This window comes from Arvicola amphibius, chromosome 7, assembly GCF_903992535.2.
Source record: "Arvicola amphibius chromosome 7, mArvAmp1.2, whole genome shotgun sequence".
NCBI classification, from domain to species: Eukaryota; Metazoa; Chordata; class Mammalia; order Rodentia; family Cricetidae; genus Arvicola; species Arvicola amphibius.
Genome location: NC_052053.1, coordinates 23986168 through 24006778, shown reverse-complemented (window position 1 = coordinate 24006778; position 20611 = coordinate 23986168). Strand labels below are relative to the sequence as shown.

Genomic DNA, 20611 nt, shown 5'->3' with positions numbered 1-20611 from the left:
GGGAACTTGGATTCATATGTATAATGAAAAGTTTTTGTTTTAAAAAAAATAAAAATTAAAGAGGAGGTTGAAGCAAGAGGAAGTAATAGAGAGAACCGATATAGTGAGGGGTCCCTATGTAGTGGGGACTGAGCTCAGAGGCTGCTTATTCAAAACTCTGTTGTCTAAGGCACAGTATCTCATCTCCCTCACTATATTAGGATTTCATATCCAAGTCATACAGCCAACTAGAAATGGGAACAGGGGCACAAAAATGAGACGGAAGAGAACCACAACCCAGGTAATTTGATTCATGCCTGACATTATACCCCAGCTTTATAGGCAGCCACATTGTATTTTTGAAGCTACAGCTAACATCTTAACATATACAGTGTTGATAATTAAATCCTATACTTTGCTTCCTAATGACTTTGCGCATGATATACTTGCCTCTACAGCAAGCTTCCTCATAAATAAAGCAGAAAGAAGGTAATAGAAACATCACTATGCCGGGAGGTATTGAGAAGGGAGAAAAATGACTGCAGCTTATATACTTCCCTTCAACAGAATTTACTGAAGATCTATCATAGGCCAAAAATTGGAAAATGTATCAGGGGGAGAGGAGGTTCATATAGTACCAAGAGGAAGAAAATGTGGGACGTTGCTTGCCAGTGTGTTGCTAACGTGGATTTCTCAGTGTGCTGTCATCACAACTACTGACAAGCCAGAGGTAGGTACCAGGGGCCAGAGAAAACAAAGAATGTGTTAAGTCTAATGATAGACTCAATTGTCTTCCTGCAGTGAACAGGAAGTCTCGAAGTCCAGGCAAAGGGAGACTGGAGAAACACGCCAGCAAAGCCAACAGCAGCAGGCAACAGGGCAGGGCTGGGAGAGAGAACAGTGAGTGCTGTAGAGGAGGCAAGAGAATGAAGTCCAGTGACTTGGTCTTTCTCACGTGCAAAATACAGAGTGGAGGGTGATGAGAAAGGAAGCGAAGAAGGGAGTCTCTTCCGATTGAAGGGCCTGGAAATGCACCAAGAAGTTTGCCCATTATTGTGAGCCATGGCATGCCATGGAGGAGCCTAGCAAAGGTTAAAAATAGCATACTCTTCAAAAACAACAAAAATCCCTTTCTCCTCCTCTTGCCCTACTTCTACTAGTACATTTTTGTTGCTGCTGCTGTTGATGATGATGATATTGTTGTTGTCATTGCTGAGAACAGGTCTCGCCGTGCAGCCCAGGGCCAGGGTGAGCCAGCCCTAGCCCTCCCAGTCCTCCCGCCACCACCTCGGACTGCTGGAAGGTATCCATGTTATCACTCCAGGCTCTGAACTGAATTTTAGACAGAATTCTGCCCCCTATGTAAGGGAAAGACTTGAAAGGGGTAGAAAATAAAATGAAGTGTTATAGAGTACATAGTTTGGGAACTGAGCCAGGCCCAAGTATGGAAGGGAAAAGGGCACAGGGTTAAATCGGACGAATATCCAACATTGTCAAATGAATGTAACGGTGAGGGAGAAGAAGGCAGCCAAGTTTCAAGGGGGAAAAAAAAAGCACCATTTACCATAAGAAACTCAAGATTTCCATTTTTGATGTTGTGCTTGAGGCATCTGGAGATATCTAAAATTAATATAATCAGTGTGTCACTAGGCAAAGGCAGGAGACACTTATTCAGGGCTTGGAAAATATCTGAGAGAAGAGTGGACAACAAAACAATGAGCCAAGGAAGAAACTCGGAGGATACCAGGGTTCTAGAACTCTGGGTGAGCAAGGAGACCTAGGACATGGCAATGGGAGGTCCTTAATAGAAGTAAAGAAAAAAGATGGAGAGAGCTGGGTGATTGACAGAGCACATGGAGAGGAGCAGCATGGGGATGAAAACTTAATGGGTTAGGTCACATGGGGTCAACCTATAACCTTGCACAAAAAACTAGAGGTCTGAGAAACAGGAAGAATGCTATAGGAAGGTTGATTTTTTGGGGGGGGATTTTGATTCCTTTAACCAATGACTTTTGGGGTTTACGAATCCGATAGCGTGGTGTTGTCTGTGGACGCGACAAATTAAAAGCGTAGGGAGAGGGTCTCACCCTCTCTGGCTCACGTGCTCTCTTGGGTGGTGGGAACGGAGTAGGCGGCTTGCTCTTCAGCCCTGGACAGAATGGCTGGACGAAGGCAGCAAGATCAGCAGCGAAGTCTAAACCGTTCTGTATCAGTGAGGGTTCACCCCTAATGGATAGCTAAATGACTTCTTGAGAACCTGTGGACTCCCTAGGTGCAGAGCACGACTTTGAGACCTGAGGTTTCCCTGCAGAGAAAACACTAAAAAGATTGAGGGACATGAAAACGCAATTAGGAAGTCTACAGGCTCCAGTGTTGGGTGGAAAAGCAGCAAGTGTTCGGGAAGACTGAACCTGAACATGCAGGTGGCATTGTTTGGAACTTTCACAGGAAGCCTGGCCAGGAGCAGAAAAACATGTGGTGTGAGGAAATGAAGAGGGGTGATTTCATTTCCCAATGATATAATTTTCTTGATAACCAGGCGGTTGTCTTTCGCTGAGTCCAGGCATCGGGTGCATAGTGTTAGGAGAGTGCAGGTGGGCATTATAATAGTCACAAAAGGGATGGGCAGAAAGAGGGCATGCTTCCCAGGGGGCATGAGAATCTAGAGATTGGTGTCTTCTCCACAGCCATACACAGTCACTTGGCATGGAAGCAAAGTCACTGGCTAGACCTAGACATCTTAGGGAAGCCTCCTCGGTTGAACTGTGAAGATGGAATGGAAGAATTGCCTGTAAAACTAACAGGATGGTCTGAGCTGGACACAGGGAAGGGCTGCACGATTTGTGGGAGTAGGAGATATGAGCGAATGCTTCGCCCTGTCTCATCCTGAGAGTGAGAGGCCTAACCAGCTCTACTTTGCGATAGCAGCCATTACTGACAGACCACCAAAAAGACAAAGAACAGGCATTCAGCATTCCAAAATTTCTTTAGTGCTTTTCTTAAGACATAAATCATCTAACTCACTTCCCCAAAGACCTTTTAAATTCTAAGCCTGAGAACAAAATTATGGTTAAATGTTTAATTAATGTTTATCATAGCTAGTGTATTAGTTTTTGAAAGGTCAAATTTATGATACAATGAAGTAATATTTTTCCCACATTCTGTGGGTCTAATACATAGCACACCTGGGGCCAACAGGATAATAAATACCTTCCATTATTCTGTGGTGTTCTTTGTATGCAAACTTGTGTGGGGCCGAGATAGATAGTGTTGAATTTCAAGCTGAATGAGTGAGTATGAACCCTAGGCAGTTCCTTCATCTTTCAGGACTCTGCTTTCAGCTATAAACTGATACTGAAGAAATAAATCTCACGGTTTCTTCCATGTCAAAAATTGTAGACATAATTGAACATTGTAAATTACTGCACAGTGTACAGATTTATCTTTCCTTTTATAATACATCTTCATCTTAGCTATTTACTGAGTCCTAGCCCCCATTAGGAATGCAAATTCTGATGGCAACACTCTATCTGCAGGACAATAAAATCTACTTCACCACAACTTTGGGTTCATATGTCTCCCCCTTTTAATCCCACTCACCTGCTGGCGGGTGCATTCGTTCACCCTTGTCTGTTTTCTGTTGCTATAACAGAACATCTGAAGTTAACTCCTAAAGAATTTTGTCTCGCAATGCTGATGGCTGGAGGGTCCAATTAGCATGGTGCTGGTATCCTAAGGAGTATATCCAGCGGCTTCACATCATGATGGAGAAGCAGAAAGAGAGCTGACGGCATGCAAGAGGGTGCATACCTTGCTTTAAAATAGCACATTCTCACAAGAGTGAATGGACACTGGGAAGAGCACCAGTCACTGTCTGCCCAGGTAGTGTTCCCGAGACCTAACTGTCTGCCCAGGTAGTGTTCCCGTGACCTAACTGTCTGCCCAGGTAGTGTTCCCGTGACCTAACTGTCTGCCCAGGTAGTGTTCCCGTGACCTGTCTGCCCAGGTAGTGTTCCTGTGACCTAACTGTCTGCCCAGGTAGTGTTCCCGTGACCTAACTACCTTCTACCATGCCCACCTCCCAGCACACAAACCTTGGTTGACACACTCAAATCCAAACCCTGGTAGCCTTTTGTGGTCACATCTCCCTGGAGAGACTGTGCCTGTGCTGTCTCCCAGTCCACCAGGCACTGCAGCTCCCCTCACATGTCAGCTGAAGCTTGGGATTGAGCAGACTGTCACTCTATGGAGATCAGGAGGGCCTCAGTGTGCTGAGGACACACTGGACAGCGTGATGTATGGGAAATAATCAAAGTAGCACTTGGTCACAAACTGGGGTCTATAAGTCCTATAGAGCCCCCAGGTCTGAATTCAACAGAATAGGGGCTGTAAATCAGAAAACACACTCTCAGACATCAGAATCCAGGTCCAGTAGATCAGGGGCCTTTCCTCTATGATCCCAAAAAGACTTCTCTTTTCGTTTCCTGGAACCTTTGCCCTCTGGGTCCCACAAAAAAGGAAGAGGGAAGGCCTGACAAGGGGAATCAAGCACGGTCCTCTGATGTCACTGACAGCTGGTGGCTAATGCTGACTTTTGCTGCCCTAGCAAGGCCATCGCCTTGATTGCTAGCTGAACCGTCCCTAAAAAGTGTCCCTACTGGGTCCTGCACATTTTCATCTTACTAGCCTATCAGGTTGTCACTTCTTGTCATTCTACCTTAGTTTGGGGGTTACATACCTTTGTTTGGGGATCCAGGTAGGCACAAAAATCCTGCCTGGGCAGGATACCCTTGAAAATGACCTCTTACAACTGGCCAACACTCTAACTAGGACACCTAAAACATTGATGAGCAGGATTTCATTAAGATCTTTGCAGCTTCCATTTGGGAATAAAAAGTTGAAAAGAATGTCACTCCTACTTGCACAGCAAAAAAATTCAAAAGCTGATTCACCTTCATCAGAATTTTTCACAAACCCATCAGCAGAGACCACAGGGCCATAATTGAGTTAGGACAGAGGCCTCTAAGGACACAGGTAACATGCGAGGTGGCTCACCTACAGCAGAGCACCTGCAGATGAGGTCACTGTGCAGAGGTGCAGGAAGACGGCAGCTAGGCCTCTGTAATGAACTGATAAATTTTAATGATTTTCACATTTTGATGATTTAGCAGAGCATGAAAGGCTAGCGCCGGCAGAAGTGACAGACACTGGGGAATTTGTGCCCACTCTCTGACTCTGCTGCGCCCATCTCAGAGTGCTCAGAAAAAAGAGATTGGGGTCAGGGTCTCCAAGGAAAGGGAGTCTCTAATGGCAATGCAAATGTACAAGGGAGGAACTGAAAGTGGGAGGGGCATATTACAGATACATGGGGAAGGGCAGCAAGCACACAGAGCAGGCCAACAGACCTTTTGGAGCTGGAAAGAGAAGGAAAAGATCCTCTTCTGAGCATGGCAGGAAAGTATCTCCGCAACAAGAACCACTAAAGGCACCAGGCAGTTTGTCATGAGGGAAAATGTCCTCAGGGTCACTGGAGAGGCTGAGCGCCAAGGCCCAGGGACTGTGGATAAAGAGGCAGGGAGAGCACCCCTTCCCTGGAGGCACTAGCGCCCAGTGTCCAGTGACAACCTAGTGCAGGGAAAGGGGCAGAGTGAGAGGCCAGAGAGTCACAGGAAAGTCTAAAGCTCCCTGTCACACAATAAAGTCACAGCCATCATGAAGGGAATAACTGGACAGAGGTACCTGCATCAGGCATAAGAAGGAATGAACTGCAGAGACAAAACACCGTTAAGTTTTGCTCATCCAAGGACATTGCCAAAAGAGTAAAGGGACAAGCAGTGGACTGGGAGAAAATAAAAAGAAACAGAACGCATAGGGAGAATACGTATAGAGCACACAATGAGGAACAGAAATTCAGGGGACCTAAGAGGAGCAGCTAAGACTTGAGTGGAAGGTTCAGTGGCTGGACGGTGAGCATCAAGGTGCTCGGTCTTTACTTTAAATGCATGTGGAAGCTGTAGGCCCTCAGCGACCAGCATGAGCTCTGGCTGAGGCAAGACTAGTGAAAACGGGACATGGAGGATGTCGGCTGAAAAGCTGTATAGCCTCTTTGGGGAACTATTTAAGCCTTGTTCACTCAAGCTACCGCCACACAAACCTTGTCATCCACCCGCTCTGCTTCCCCAGATGCAACAGAAATAAGCATGTCTGTTCAGGAAGGCATGTCTGATTCTGTTCGGAATAGCAAAACATAGGAAAACCATATAAATAAACTGTATGTGTATAAAATAGAATACTACACAACACTAAAAAGAACAAATTACTCCAATGTGAAACAAGGTACAAACAAAATACAATGAGCATAAGGAGCAATAGAGGCTATATCCTCAATGGTTTGCTGTGCATCAAACCCTGGAGTAGACAAAACACATCCAGAGAGATGAAGCCAGAAGAGAGGTAAGCCATGAGCAAGCTTCTGAGGCACAGAAATGTGTTTTATATGCACTATATCGTACTCAATGTTTCCGTGGAGTAGAATAAGTGAACTTCACTCCATCGCTCACTTAAGAGCCTGGCTGCACATAGTTACCCCAGAGCAGCACAGCATGGCTCATGGCACAGATCAAGGGCGAATGGCAATGCTCGCAGAGGCAGTCTAGCAGTGCAAGGACTTGCCCAGCCCCTGACCCTGTGTTCCCTGTCAGTCTCCAAGGGCAAGAAACACGTGCCAGCTCTGTAGCCTGAGGGAGATCAGCCTAGAAGAGGCAACTTCTACTTTCTTAGGTTCTAAACTCATGAAAAGGAAATCTCCCTACTTTTTAAAACATGTCAAGCCAGCATGTTTCTAATTTTTTTTCAAACAGGCATTTTTTTTAGATATATTAGAACTATACCATAATACTTGTCAGGCTTTTCTATTAAGAGAATAAAACTTCTTGCTGTGTCCCCCTATATTAGTAAACCAAGATGACTGTATCTTGTTGCATGTGAACACAACTTGTTCAGTGGCCCCTGTAACTGCAGAGGACCATGCACTTGCTCCAGCAGAGCGGCAACATGTGCCTTCAGGTCTCACATGGAGACAGCATCTCTGCATCTGCCTGTGTACAGCAGACACCCACACTCTGTCCCTCCTACCATAAGCTCGCTGAGCATACTGAAGCCCCCTCACTGGCTCAGAGGAGGAACAAAGCCCCAGCTACAACCTCACACCTTGCTGAGGGCTACACACGGCCACTGCATGTGCCATAGGAATCTTCTTGGCCATTTCAGCTCTTCCACGTGAACAGGGTCTGGCTCAGTGTCAGACAGGTCCATCTAGCCACACCTGGAAGCACCTCTGGCCGATGTTAGATGTCACCATCAACATTTCAATATTGACATCCTGTTACGGTAACTTTAGGTTGAGCTTTATAGAGAAGTGCTGAATGCTGGCCATTTTTTACCTGAATGAATTGCAATATCCTACAGTTCTCATCAAGATGGGCTTTCCAGAGAGTGAGCTTCAAGTAGAATTTGGACAGATGTAGACTTTTGTTTTTGGTTTTGGAGAAAGGGTTTCTCTGTGTAGCTCTGACTGTCCTCGAACTCACTCAGTAGACCAGGCTGACCTTGAACTCTGTCTCTGCCTCCTGACTGCTGGGATTAACGACGTGCACCACCACCACCTGGCATTGGTAGATTCTTAGTGTCCACCCTGGTATCAAAGCACCCATTGCAACGGCGTACCTTGGCCTTAAGATCAGCACACAGCTCCTGCTGCCGTTTCCTGTCCTTGGCCAGCGTGCTCTCCATTTCATGGGCTGCACAGGCCTCGAGGAGGGTCAGCAGAGCTTTCTGTATGAAGTCTTTCCTGCTTTTGGTCCAATTGTCTATCAGGATTCTTCTCTGCTCTCCAGCAAAGTGATACTGGTCACAGTATTTCTCATGTTCTACCTACAAAGGTAACAGACAGCAGTGACTTAGCATTCTGAAACAGGCCTGGATTTTATGTCACTGTTAGGAAATGGATAAACTTCATTATAATCAAGGCTTTTGAACAAGTAGGGACAAACATCTTCACCATGACCAGGAACAAGACACGAGCTCCAGTCTTTGGAGACTGTGCCTAAGTTGGCAACTAATGGTACCACTGACTCTATATTCTAAATGGCAATGTTTCAGCGGAGAGCAATCTGTCTCCCATATGCAATTTTAAATATTCCACTTTAAATCAATTTTGGTATTTTAAATGATTACATTATGTTTCCCTTAAACAGCATACTTTGATAAAACACTTTCTAGTGCCATGATAATCGTAGAAAGTCACAGTTTCGCCTTTTGTCACTAAAGTGATCAGCTGTGAGGATGCTTAAGAGTAGTTCTGGTGATAACACCTTCCGGACTCCCCCGCATGAGGGACATGGCTTCTTGTGGGGAGGGAGGGGCGCAGGCACCTCTTCCCTGGGAGGCACAGAGTGCTGGGGGAAGCGCAGAGATGGGGGAGTCTGGTGTGTATGAAATGGCTGCAGGGGATTCAGAAAACAAGAGTCGCCGCTGGAAGGGACCTTTCCCTTTCCTAGTATGTCCCACACCTCTGAGTCGGATCAGTTATTTGATCCCTACGTGGCTAGGGTTTAGGAAGAAAAGATAAGATATGCCCCACATAAAGCAATGCTTCAGGTGGAATTAATTAGGATCAGGATGGAGCAGGCCATGGTCTGACTTGAACCAGCTACAGCACACAGTCTGTACACTTCTTAGCTTTGTTCTATGAAGCTAAAAATACACTCAACATCTGTCAAGCATCGAGGAAAGGAAGCACATGCTGTGCAGAAATATATGGTGATCAATCCAACGTAGAAAGTAAATGTAAAAGTCTTTATCACATCAATAGTAATAAAATATAAAAATCTAGAGTTACGCTTGATGGCTGGCTGCAGAGGCAAACAGAACTAAGAGGGAATAAAAAGAAACCTAATTTGATCAATTAAGAACTTTTTAATGATCTATAATGAGTTACTTAAAGACCAAAATTAAATATTTACTACATGGGGACCTGACCCAGCACCGTCAAGGGAAGGAGGCCCACAAGCCTGGCCTGGGGTGGTGAGAGAATGCCTCCGGGGCCTGCCCCGCCACATACTGTGGTGAGCAAATGAGAGAGAGAAAAAGAGAGAGAGAGAGAGTTCATTTCCTGTGGAGAGAGGCAGATCTGAAGAGGTGAAGGAGGTGTGGCCTGGTCTGCTTGCGCCACAAGGGACCATGGAGATGCTCAGGCCTAATCTGCTGCCAAGGCTCATGTCCGGGTGTGTGGCCCTGCTGCAGCCCCAGTCTGGGTTGTTGTCCTTGGCTCCTGATGATACTGAAGGTGAAGAGGATAGGGCTGTGCAGAGTTGGTCCTGCCCCTCGCGGGCTGCAACACTTGGGACAGCAGGTCCTATACCTTACCTGGGCAGCACAATAGAGCTGACCCTGTTTGAGGGGGCATAGGCAAGCTGGTTCTGAGGGCATGAGAGGGGAAGAGCTGTCCCTGCCCCTCACCTGCCGTACAACAGTGTGGGCCAGGAGAAAATGTCCCCCTTACCCATCACCACCTATGGCAGTTCAGAAAGCTGGCCTCTGGGTCATGAGAGCGGGAGAGCTGTCCCTGCCCCTCACCAGCTGCAGCAATCAGAGTGACTCCTGCACCTCCGCTGGCAGCGAAGCAGAACTGACGCTGGTGGTGTTAGGTGTGCCGGTGAGCCGACCTGGAGGCTGTGCTGCATCTGGTGAACCAGCCAGGGCAGCCCTGGAGAGCTCACCCGGGGTGGTGAGGATATAGGAAAGTTGATGGGCTGGCAAACTCGGCTACCACCTAGACCCAGAACCAGGGCTATGAGTTGGCCTATCCCAACATCTATCCCATCTATGATCTGTAGGAGCACCTGAAGGGGGCCAGTCCTGCAGATCCAAAGCTGCAGGACCTCCACCTCCACAACAAAAAACAACAGGATATCCAAGAGGAGTCCCAGTGAGGGCCCAGTATTGATTGTGTAGCAGAAACCAGAGGCCTCGAACCAGGCCGATGACTCTACAATGAGCATTTGCAAGTAAAGATGTATGGACTAAAGGGTGTCCTATGTGACTCACTGTGTCACACTGCAGCTTCCACAATGAGGTTTTTCTTTTCTCTTTAATTTTATTTTTATTGCATGGGGCGGGGGGGGGGGCAGTTGCAAAGGCAGGGAGCAGATACAAAGGGATGGGGTGGGGGGATGAATGGGATCTAGGGGCATGATGTGAAAGGCATGAAGAATGCATAAAATAAACAAAATTGTTTTTATCTCGAAAAATTAAACAGATATTTGCTACACAGGGTTGGCGAGTGGGATGGAGACGGGGAAGAAGGGAGATGGCGGCCACACCAGCAGTGTACTCTCCCGTTTCCTCGGCAGACATTAATGATAGCGATGGCGCTTCATCCTTTGTCTCATGCACTGAAGGACTTTCACAGGAAGTCATTTCCAGACGCGCGTGAGCGCATACGATTGGCTTCTTCATTTGAAATGGTTTAAAAGGGACCCATGTGACATTTCACAGCCCGGCTCATGTGTGTTATCAGGGAAGTTATACTGAGTTGATTGGGAACATAGTAATTTTTAGATTCTTGATATCATAGCCATGCCCACTACAGCATGAAATACTAATTTCCCAGTTTCTTCTCAGGTAACTTTTAGTTGTGTCTTTGGTCCCTGAGGTGGCATTTGTGGTTGGTACTATGTGGGAAGCAGGCAGAGCTGTGGTAATAGAGGCCAGTAAGATTTCCCAGGGTAAATGCTGGTTCTCCCAGGCCTAAGATGAAAGTGGACCGGGATCTATGGGAAGAAGGCAGGCATTCCAGTTTCAGGCAAGCGCCAGATACGGCAGAATCTCCATAGTGAGCAGGTAAGGAGTGGGGTGAATGCCAGGGGAGAAACTGCTGTTCTTCAGCTGAGAAACTGTGGGGAAGGTCTTCGGGCAAGTGAGGGCACAGTACTGGCCCTGGCCTTTCTCCAGACTTTATGGACTTAAAACAGGACCCACAGAGGCTTGCAACCTGTGTCTTCTATAGTGGGGGAATAAAAACTTCTCAGAGCACTAGCATCTCAGGGTTTTCTCTGCTGTGGAGAGACACCATGACCATGGCAACGCATAAAGAAAGCATTTCATGAGGGTGGCTCACTTACAGTTCCAGAGGTTCAATCCATTATGATCGGGATAGGGGAGCATGGCAGTGTGTGTGCAGGCAGACATGGTGCTGGAGCTGAGGATGCTATGTCTTGCAGGGAAACAGGAAGTTGACTGACTGACACACTGAAGGAAGCTAGAGATGAAGAGACCTCAAAGCCTGCCCCCTCAATGACACACTTCCTTCAACAGGCCACACCTCTTAATAGTGCCACTCCCTTTGGAGGTTATTTTCTTTTAAACCACCAAAACATAAATTTGTCTTACTAACTAGGAACCACTAAACCCTGCAATTCACAGGCACGTAGGATATACACATTCATCATCCGGATGCGCTCACCAAAAGATGTCTAGGTTTGTGAGGAAAGTATCTTTGTAACATGTCCAAGTACAGAGTCCTTCTGCCAAGGAGATTTCCAGGGTACTGATCTAAGACAGCCTGGTAAATCCACTGCTCTTCTTCACTTAGCTGGAAGTTTCTGGAAGCAATAAAAACATCACAACACAGACATGAGCAATCATGGACTTTAAGGGACTTCTAATAATAATCAGAGGAGGTGGTTTTCTTTGAAGATAGTGTCTTACTATGTTGTTCAGGCTGGTCTCAAGAGAACCCCAGTGTCACCCCCCTACCCACCTAAGCCTATGAAGAAGGACCATGGGAATGCACCGACATGCCCAACTGAAGCATTTTTCCTTAGTGCTAACCACTGACCACTTTCCAGAGAAGTACTAAGCCTACCTACAGTGAATTTATTCAGTTGTTGGTTGGATCTTGCCAGTGTTCCAAGCACAACTTGAAGATGTTGGTGAGACACAATATTCTCTTAATATTTGTTCTAGTTTGCCTTTAGCAGTATTCTATTTTTTATTTTAATTTATTTTTCAAAGCGATCTTTTCTGCCTTTAGCAATATTTTAAAAACCTTCACCAGTGAACGAAGTAGATAAACACTGGAAAATAGCTATTAGGGATAAAGACTAAAAAGGCATTTTTCTTATTCAACAAAGTCCCCATTTCTACACTGGAGAAAAGCACAAATGTAAATAGATGAACATTTTACACAAAGGAAAATTAAGACAGATTGGAATTTATTTGAGGTCTGCACTCCGAGGCAAGTCAAATAATCTTTTACTTTATTCTCTTTACCTCCTGCTTAGTGGATAACACCACTGACTGGTGGTGGGAAGAACAATGATGCTGTATTTCTGGTGACTAAATAATAACTTGGTTTTTGTTGATTTCATGACATGCATTGTGTGTGTGTGTGTACATGAGCGCCCAGGAAGTTGTAGAACCTCTAACCGGAGTCAGTTCTCTGCCTTGGGAGCACATTCCGCTCCTTCAGCCAATAGCATTTAAGATACCAGCCCACTTGGGCATGGTCGCTTATACTGTAAATGCAGCTGTAAAGTGTGCACTCATTCTCTTCTAGACTCTGTTCTTGTTTGCACAGAGAATGGTTTCCTAGGACAGTGATCTTTAAATTTCCCTTAAATAACCCTTTATTATTCATAATTCTGAACTAGTGTGGGATTATTTTGTGATTTCCATCATCAGTTCTCTCCTACCATTTTGCTTTCAGGAATTGTAATCAAAATTATGCAGCTTGGTGGAAGGACCTTTACCAAGAAATCACTTGTAAATAAGACCCTGCACATGCCTAGTCATGAGTCCACTCCATTCCAACATGCCTAGTCCCTTCCCACCACTTTTTACATATATAATTTATTTAACATTATTTTATGTGCATTAGTAGAAAGGTATCAGATCCCACAGAACTGGAGTTACAGACAATTGCAAGATGCCATGTGGGTGCTGGGGATTGAACCCGGGTTGCCCAGAGGTGCTTTTAAACACTGAGCCATCTCCCCAGCACCCCGCCCCCAACTTCCCACTCTTTTTAGGTGCTGGGATAATTCATGATCTACATGAAGTATTGACAAAGTCTGGTGCAAAGTGAAAAAGTTGCACTGTCAGTTTGAACTCTAAACTGAATTAATGCCTCTTTATATGCTGATTTTATTTGCATGTTATTATTACTCCCGTTAAGTAAATTAGAATAATCAAATACAGATGCAATCAGAGGAACTATTAATAGTAATGAATATTTCTTTGATCCAAGACAGATCACCATTGTTTATTTCTACTGTTATCAATGATCTTACAACTTAAATTATGCAATTCAATTTTTCCAGGTATCTTTCTGCCTCTGAGAAACATTTGACATTGTAAAAAAATAAGACACCTTTAAGTGAGAGTAACTAATGGGAATCCCACCATCCTCACACAAGGTCATCTAGTTTCTTCAGTCCACTGATAAGAAGCAAGAGAAAAACAATTTCAAAAGAGAAAATTCTCCATGCCTACTACATCCAGGGATGAAAAGAGAGGGTGAGAGATGGTCCATTCAAAGGAAACTGTTCAGTGTGTCATAATGATCTAATGCAGGAAAGGTATCAAATGTATTCATTCATGAATACACTGAGTGTTTTGGTTCCAACTGGATTGGTTCTGCATATGCAGACAGCCAAAGGCTTCTGCAAATAAAACATCTCAAGTAGGAAAATTAACCCAGGAGAAAAGCTTCCCTGAGTACACTTGGCATTTAAAGTGCCCTCGGGTTGTCAAGGACAATGCCTCTGGTCCCCTCAAGGACCATTTTCACTCACGGTAACGTGCATGCATTTTAACAGTGATTAGCAGGATAAACTTTTCAGTACCATCCCACAAGTGATAGAAGACCAGAACTAAAGTCCACGTCCTTATTAATGTTTTAAATTATTTCTAAAATCAAAGGGCCTTGAGCACAGCTGTATTTCCATTTTTATCTGATTCATATGTACATGGGTTTTTCCCCAGAAGGAATAGGGACAGAACCCTTATCCAGTAAGTGTCTGACCTTTTTAAACTACTATCCATCTATACAATGGTGGCTGTTTCTTAGGGGGATCTCCATCACCAAGATACTGTGAGTCTTGGCTGGTGACATCTAGAGACCTTTCTCTTCTGTAGAAAAATTTCCTGGGCCAGAGAAGAAAATTCTGAGACTCCCCTCCCATGCCGTTTCTAAGGTCAATTGCTAATAGCAGCTGACTATAGACATAGGTCAACAAGGTCAGCCAGGTAAATTCTCTCCAAAGGGGCCAATGCTGGTGCCAGTCTAGCTCAATTGACACCAGAGTCAGCCTCCACCAAGATGCCCTCCTGCCTAGGCATTCTCCCCTCTTCCTCACAATCTTAGCGCATCCTATAATAACACCAGTGTTCTAGGAGCCTGTCTTGGTTTTGTTTGTGCAGAACTCAGCCTAACATAATCCACAAGCAACCTTACCCATAATTACTTGGAGGGTTTTGCCTAGCGAATAGTGGTGCAAGATTGTAGCTGTCCACAATGTGTGAATGGCAAACATTGACTGAAATGCTTCGCAAATGCAGGCGCACATCAAGCAGCACACACTGCTATAAATAAATACAAAGGCAACAGAAGAATGTGTGGCATTTGGTTTACTTTTATAAATTGTGTGAATGTATTAATTAGTTGCTATTTTAATGACATTTTAAAACACTTAAATGTTTGAGATGACTATAAAACATTGAAACCAGATATTTCAAGCTAAGCACTGTACAGCAATGACATCTGTTTTGACCTTCTCGTTGATTTGAGAAGCTCCACATCTCAGCTGTCTTGTTCTATTTACTAAAATTACACCAGTTGTAAGTCATTTTTCTAGTGCATAAAAAGTAAAATTTAAAAAAACATGCTGAAAGGAAATGGCATGTTAAATATCATAATATTATCATTTCTAAAATAGTTATAGCAGTTTCCAGAGAAGCAGGCCTAAATCTTAAGGCAAATATTCACATGGGCAATAATAACAGAACAACTACACATATCCATTAGATTGCTGTTTGGGAGGTAAGAGAAGATTCACCACTGCATACAGACCTTACATACCTGTGCAAACACATGCACATGCATGTGCAGAGAGATAAGAGATAAGAGAGCTGGCACAGTAAAATCCAGAAGAGTGAGTGTAATCATAGCAGAGTTTCCTCAGAGAAACAGAGCAGCCATTTCTTAGAAACATGCCTTTTAGCCTCTAAAATAAAATTATATTCGACATACAGGTGCTTCTAAACAAATCAAACCTTGATTTTTTTTTCTTATTACAAAAACAAGTGCAGAGTTAGTTTTTACCTTACAAAGTTCAAGTTAACCAGTTCCCTGGGGATTAAGGCAACAAAACACACTAAGCTGCATGGTTAATTTTTAAAAATCCCATATATACTTTCTGAAATAGAAAATTGCTTAAGTTTTAAAGTTTCCTAAACACTAAAAGATCCTAAATTTTTGCGACTAGAAATCTCAGACAGGTGCTCAAGAGACTGACCCAGAAGTTAAGAGCACTAAGACCCAGGTTCGATTCCCAGAACCACATGGCAGCTCACAGCCATTTGAATCTCCAATCCCAGGGGATAGGATGTGCTCTTCTACTCTCTCTAAGCAACAGACAAGAATATGGTGCATAGGTATAAATGCAGGAAAACACCCACACATATAAAAACACATAAATTAATTAAAAAAATACCTCAAACCAAAAATTTGTTAGCTACTTACCATTTCTATTTTATTGGTCTATCCAAATTTTATAATTAAAGGTGTATTGTAACTTTTGTTTTCCTTAGAGCACATCCAGACTCCTCAGTTTGCTTGTTTACCAAGCACCTCTAACATGTCAGGATTTCAGTGTGCAGAGACCGAGACATGTGGCACTCAGTCCCCACTCACTCGCCTCCTCCTACAAACACTGAGGTCCATACATACCATTTCATTATGATTTTATAAAAGGTGAAGGAAATCAGGTCATTCATAAAACAAAGAGCACTAATGTAGATGGATGTTTCTGTCCCACCCAGGCCCGCAGCTAATTCAGTCCCAAATAGACACACAGAGGCTTATATTAATCACAAACTCTTTGGCCTATTTCTCAGGCTTATTATTAACTAGCATTTGCAACTTAAATTCACCCATAATTCTTGTCTATATCTAACCATGTGGCTTGGTATCTTTTTACAGTAAGTCATTCTCATCTTGTTTCCTCTGTGTCTGCTGGTGACTGCCTCTCTGTCTTTCCTCTTCCCCAGAATTCTCATAGTCTGGTTGCCTCGCCTCTACTTCCTGCCTGACTACTGACTACCAGCCAGCCAGTATTTATTAAATTTATTAAACCAATACGAGTGACAAATCTTTAGTGTAAGAGCATTATTACTGTGTATAAAAGCAAACTGTGATGGAAACATTCAGTTTGACCCTGGTTGAATTATCTATTAAACTTCATGCGTTTGAGTCATCCCAAAAAGCCTATGTTAACTCACTTATTCACTAAGCTTCTATTGCTAATTATACTGAAGGCTTCAGATACACTTTAAATCAGTACCAGGCATGAAGCAACACACATGGGCCCAATAAGAAGACAACATCCCAGCAACCTGAAGAAACTAATAGTCACTTCAAACCCACGGCATTCAATGTAGGCAATAAACCCATACCAACAGAGTGGAATATTCCAGCTGCTGCTGATAATAATCCCAAATCCTGCAAGCTTGGACACTGAGACACCTGCAGATATCACCAATATTGGTAAGTGCCGAAGAAGTTACACAGACCCTATACAAGTGCCCAACTCAAACCAAAGCCAATGCAGACTGTCCAATCAACACCCCAGGAAACATCGTTGGGAGATAGACTTGCCACAAAAGTTACCCTGTACAAATAATAGAAGCAACTGGTGAGATGCACAAATGTTAATGCAGGGTCACAAAAACACGACACAGCAAAGTGACACACGGGATATCTTAAGGAAACACAACGACTCCCTAGCAAAAGACATGAAAGAATTGCCTAAAAACAAACGCAAAATATAGACAATTCAACAAACTACATGTGAATATGACATTCAGCAAAGACTTAGCCTAAGAAAGAACCAGTCAGGAAATAAACCACAATGAAATCCACACTTCATACACTAGTTACAAAAATAAATGAAAATGAGTGACTGTATGAGGTAATGTTTGTTGAGGAACCTATTAAAGGACTCCATAATGTATATGTACTTCAAAACAATATGCAATACACAATATAAATTCAATATTAACTTTTAATTCAAATAAATACAAAAAAGTCATTAGAAAACTTAGAGCTAAGGACTCAATAAATATAATTAAAATATAGTTGAGATCCTCAGTCGCAGAATTCATCAAGCAGAACAAAATGTTTCTGAGATTAAAGACAGATTTTTAAATAATCCAGACACATCTTTAAGAAGAAAAGCAATACAAATTACAAAGAATGAAAGGGGCCTTTGAGATGTATCTGACACCATTAAGTGAGCAAACCTTTGCATTATGGGTATTCCAGAAGAATACAGGGAAAAGCATAGAGAGTCTACTCACCAAAATACTGTCAAACAGTTCTGAAACTTACAACAGGTAGACCTATAGATCCAGGAAGTTCAGAAGGTCCCTTTACTCGATTTGACTAAGACACATTCTAAGAATATATTCTGGACAGTTAGAAGCACAAGGCCGGGCTGAAGAGGTGGCAGGCCCAGAGAAGTGGCTGCCGCACAAACATGACAATCTGAACTTGACTCCAGCACCACATGAAAAGCCGGACATGGTAACACTCACCTATAATCCCAGCACGAGATGGAGGCAGGTGGTGACAGAATTCCAGGAGGTCAATGGCCAACCAGTCTAGTTTAACCGAAAACTCAACACCATTGAAAGTCTATCTCCAAAGAAGTGGACAGCATTCCTAAGGATGACACTGAGGTCATCATCTAGCACACACACAAATGTGCACGCATGTGCATTCATATACAAACAGACATCCATGCATTTTTAAGTACATAACAAAGGATCCTAAAAGCAGCAAGAAAAACATGAAAAGTCATAAGAGGATTTTGTTAAGCTCCGTGCATACTCTCCATAGAAACTTTAGATGCCAAAAGAACTGTGTGAGTGTTCAAGCCCTGATCAAACAGCAGTTTCCCTCACATGATTAAATGTTTTACAAATAACAGGCAAAAAATAAATTGTCCCCCAAAACCCAGGTACATTCATACTGGAGCAACTTGTTACAGATTAACAGAGTGTTAGCAAACAAGGTAGTCTTTTACTGCCAGGCTGTGTTTTTCAGTTACAAAGAGAGGACCAATCACCTTATTACTTGTCTCAAAAGGTAATCTTATAAGAAATCTTCAGAGAATCACAAATCTAAACTTTTATATAATATATAATATATAATATATATATATATATATACACATACAGAGAATCACAAATCTAAACTTTTATATACATGGAAACAGTCCAGCTCTACTTTTAAATCCTTAGGGTGCAGACCCACTCATCAGTAGTTTCTTACGGCAGGAGACTGAGGGCAGAAATGGGTGTGAGGAATTAATCATCACCTTTCGTGAACCAATCCTAGCAAGGCACACCTAATGATAATTGGGCTGCTTTGCTCTTGCTCCCTGACCTTAAGGAGTTCCTCATACAGCTATGTGCCTTTCTAAGACTTTAGATTGTTGTCTTGGCGTTTTCGCCTCAAAGCTATTTGACAAAACACCTTAGTCTACCTTAAAGTGACTTTTTTTTCGAAGCTTTGTTTCAACTATGATGCATTCTGAAAACTGAACACATCTCCTGGCGTTAAGATTAATAGAACTTAATATAGTTGGGCTACTGGGACTCAATTGTTTTTCTTAATCATGAACCTAAGCCACATATATGGCCCCTCAATAGAAACTCACGTGTTCTAGCTGTGATATTTCCTTGTTTTATTTTTTTACCATCAAAACGCTATTTAAACATTATTATCGATTAGACAGTACAGCTTAAGAAATCATCTTCATGATAACCCACAGGTAAAAATGCTCAGTACAAGGGGATGTTTCCATGAACTAAACACACTGCATTACAGGCAGTGGGGGAATCGCCCTACGCCCATTCACACCATGCCAGATACCAGAGAAAGATGGCAGCAGCAGACATATAAAGGCACAGAAGAAGCAAAAGACATTCTAGAGTCTGGTCTCCGGGCCTTGTCTAGCCGAGACTCACCCACCAGTGAGTGGGCTGTCACCTGAACTTCAACTGCCACCTGTTTCTCCTCTGACATGACCACCGGCACATAACGAATGATACCCTGACATTTTACAATTTCTAACAGGCAAATAAAATTAAACACAGCCAACTCCAGGAGAACTGTGTGGCCTATTCCACAGCCCTGGGGCTACAGAGATCGCTCCGCAGTTAAGAGCGTTTGCAGCTCTCCGAGGGACTCAGTTTTAAGCACTCCTCTCAAGTGGTCCATAACTGCCTATATCTCCAGCTCTGGGGGATCTGATGCCGTATTCAGGCCTCCACACACATCACATGCACGAGTGAATTCACATACAACACATATCACATGTGTGCCTACAAATAAAAAAGTTTAAGCTTTTAAAAATGAGATTCATGATTTGTCTTGATTGGATGCACTCTGCCATAGGCAAAGTAATCTGAAATATATTTTATTCTTGCAGCAAACACAAAGCAGGTTGAATAACTGCCAAATGTGGTTCCTGGTAAGAGAACATTGAGCTATAAACTAGAATTTGGACGAAAATTTTCTTTTGTAGCAATGCTACTAAAGCGATGTGACAAAAAGAAAATTGTCTGCAGTGCCTACCCATCCCTCACCAGCCACAAATGTCAGCTACAGTGGGAAGGAATTTCCCCTGGGAAGGCACCAAGGAGCGTGGGAGTGCAGTGGCCAATGCTGGCTGCCTGCCTGGGTCAGCTAACCAATGGGACTGCTCGAACCCTTGGAGAGCAAAGCATCACAGGGCTTTCTCGAAGCTTCTCCCTTTCTTACTCACTCTTGGCATGCAGTCAGCACAGGTCCACATGCAGAACTTGACACTGACCGTTTTCAGGCACTGAACCTTCCCGACCTCTCTGAGAGCATATTTTCAGGTTATGCTGCAATTTTCTGGTTTGCTTTTTATATAATTAGAAGGTTTTTATTATAGTCATTTATTTTGCATCTTGACCGAAGTTTCCCATCCCTCCTTTCCTCCAACCCCCCCACCACCACCACCTCTCCTGAGCTCCCCATTCACTCCTCCCTTACTCCATTTCGATTCAGAAACCAGCAGGTCTCCCATGGATAGTAACAAAACATGGCATACCAAATTGTAGTAAGATTAAGCACCCTCCCCCACCTTGTTTTAAGGCTAGGCAACCAAGTATGAGGAATAAGGGACCCAAAAGTCCGCCAAAGAGTCAGAGACAGACCCCGCTGAACTGACAACCAGGGGGCCTGCATGGGAATGACCTAGGAACTCTGCGTGTGTGTGGAAGCTTTGTGGCCTTTTCATCAGTGAGCCCATGTCAT

General features: G+C 43.6%; 1 protein-coding gene across 1 annotated transcript in view; it reads right to left on the bottom strand.

Annotated features, from left to right (window-relative positions):
* Positions 1–20611, bottom strand: part of Ccdc148 (coiled-coil domain containing 148) — a 162615-nt gene that overhangs the window by 129063 nt on the left and 12941 nt on the right. Inside the window, exons 6-7 of the mRNA XM_042055372.1 lie at positions 11504–11642; positions 7705–7911 (exon numbers count right to left, since the gene is read on the bottom strand). Of these exons, the coding sequence (XP_041911306.1) occupies positions 7705–7911; positions 11504–11642 (346 nt within the window). The remainder of the gene's footprint in view (positions 1–7704; positions 7912–11503; positions 11643–20611) is intronic.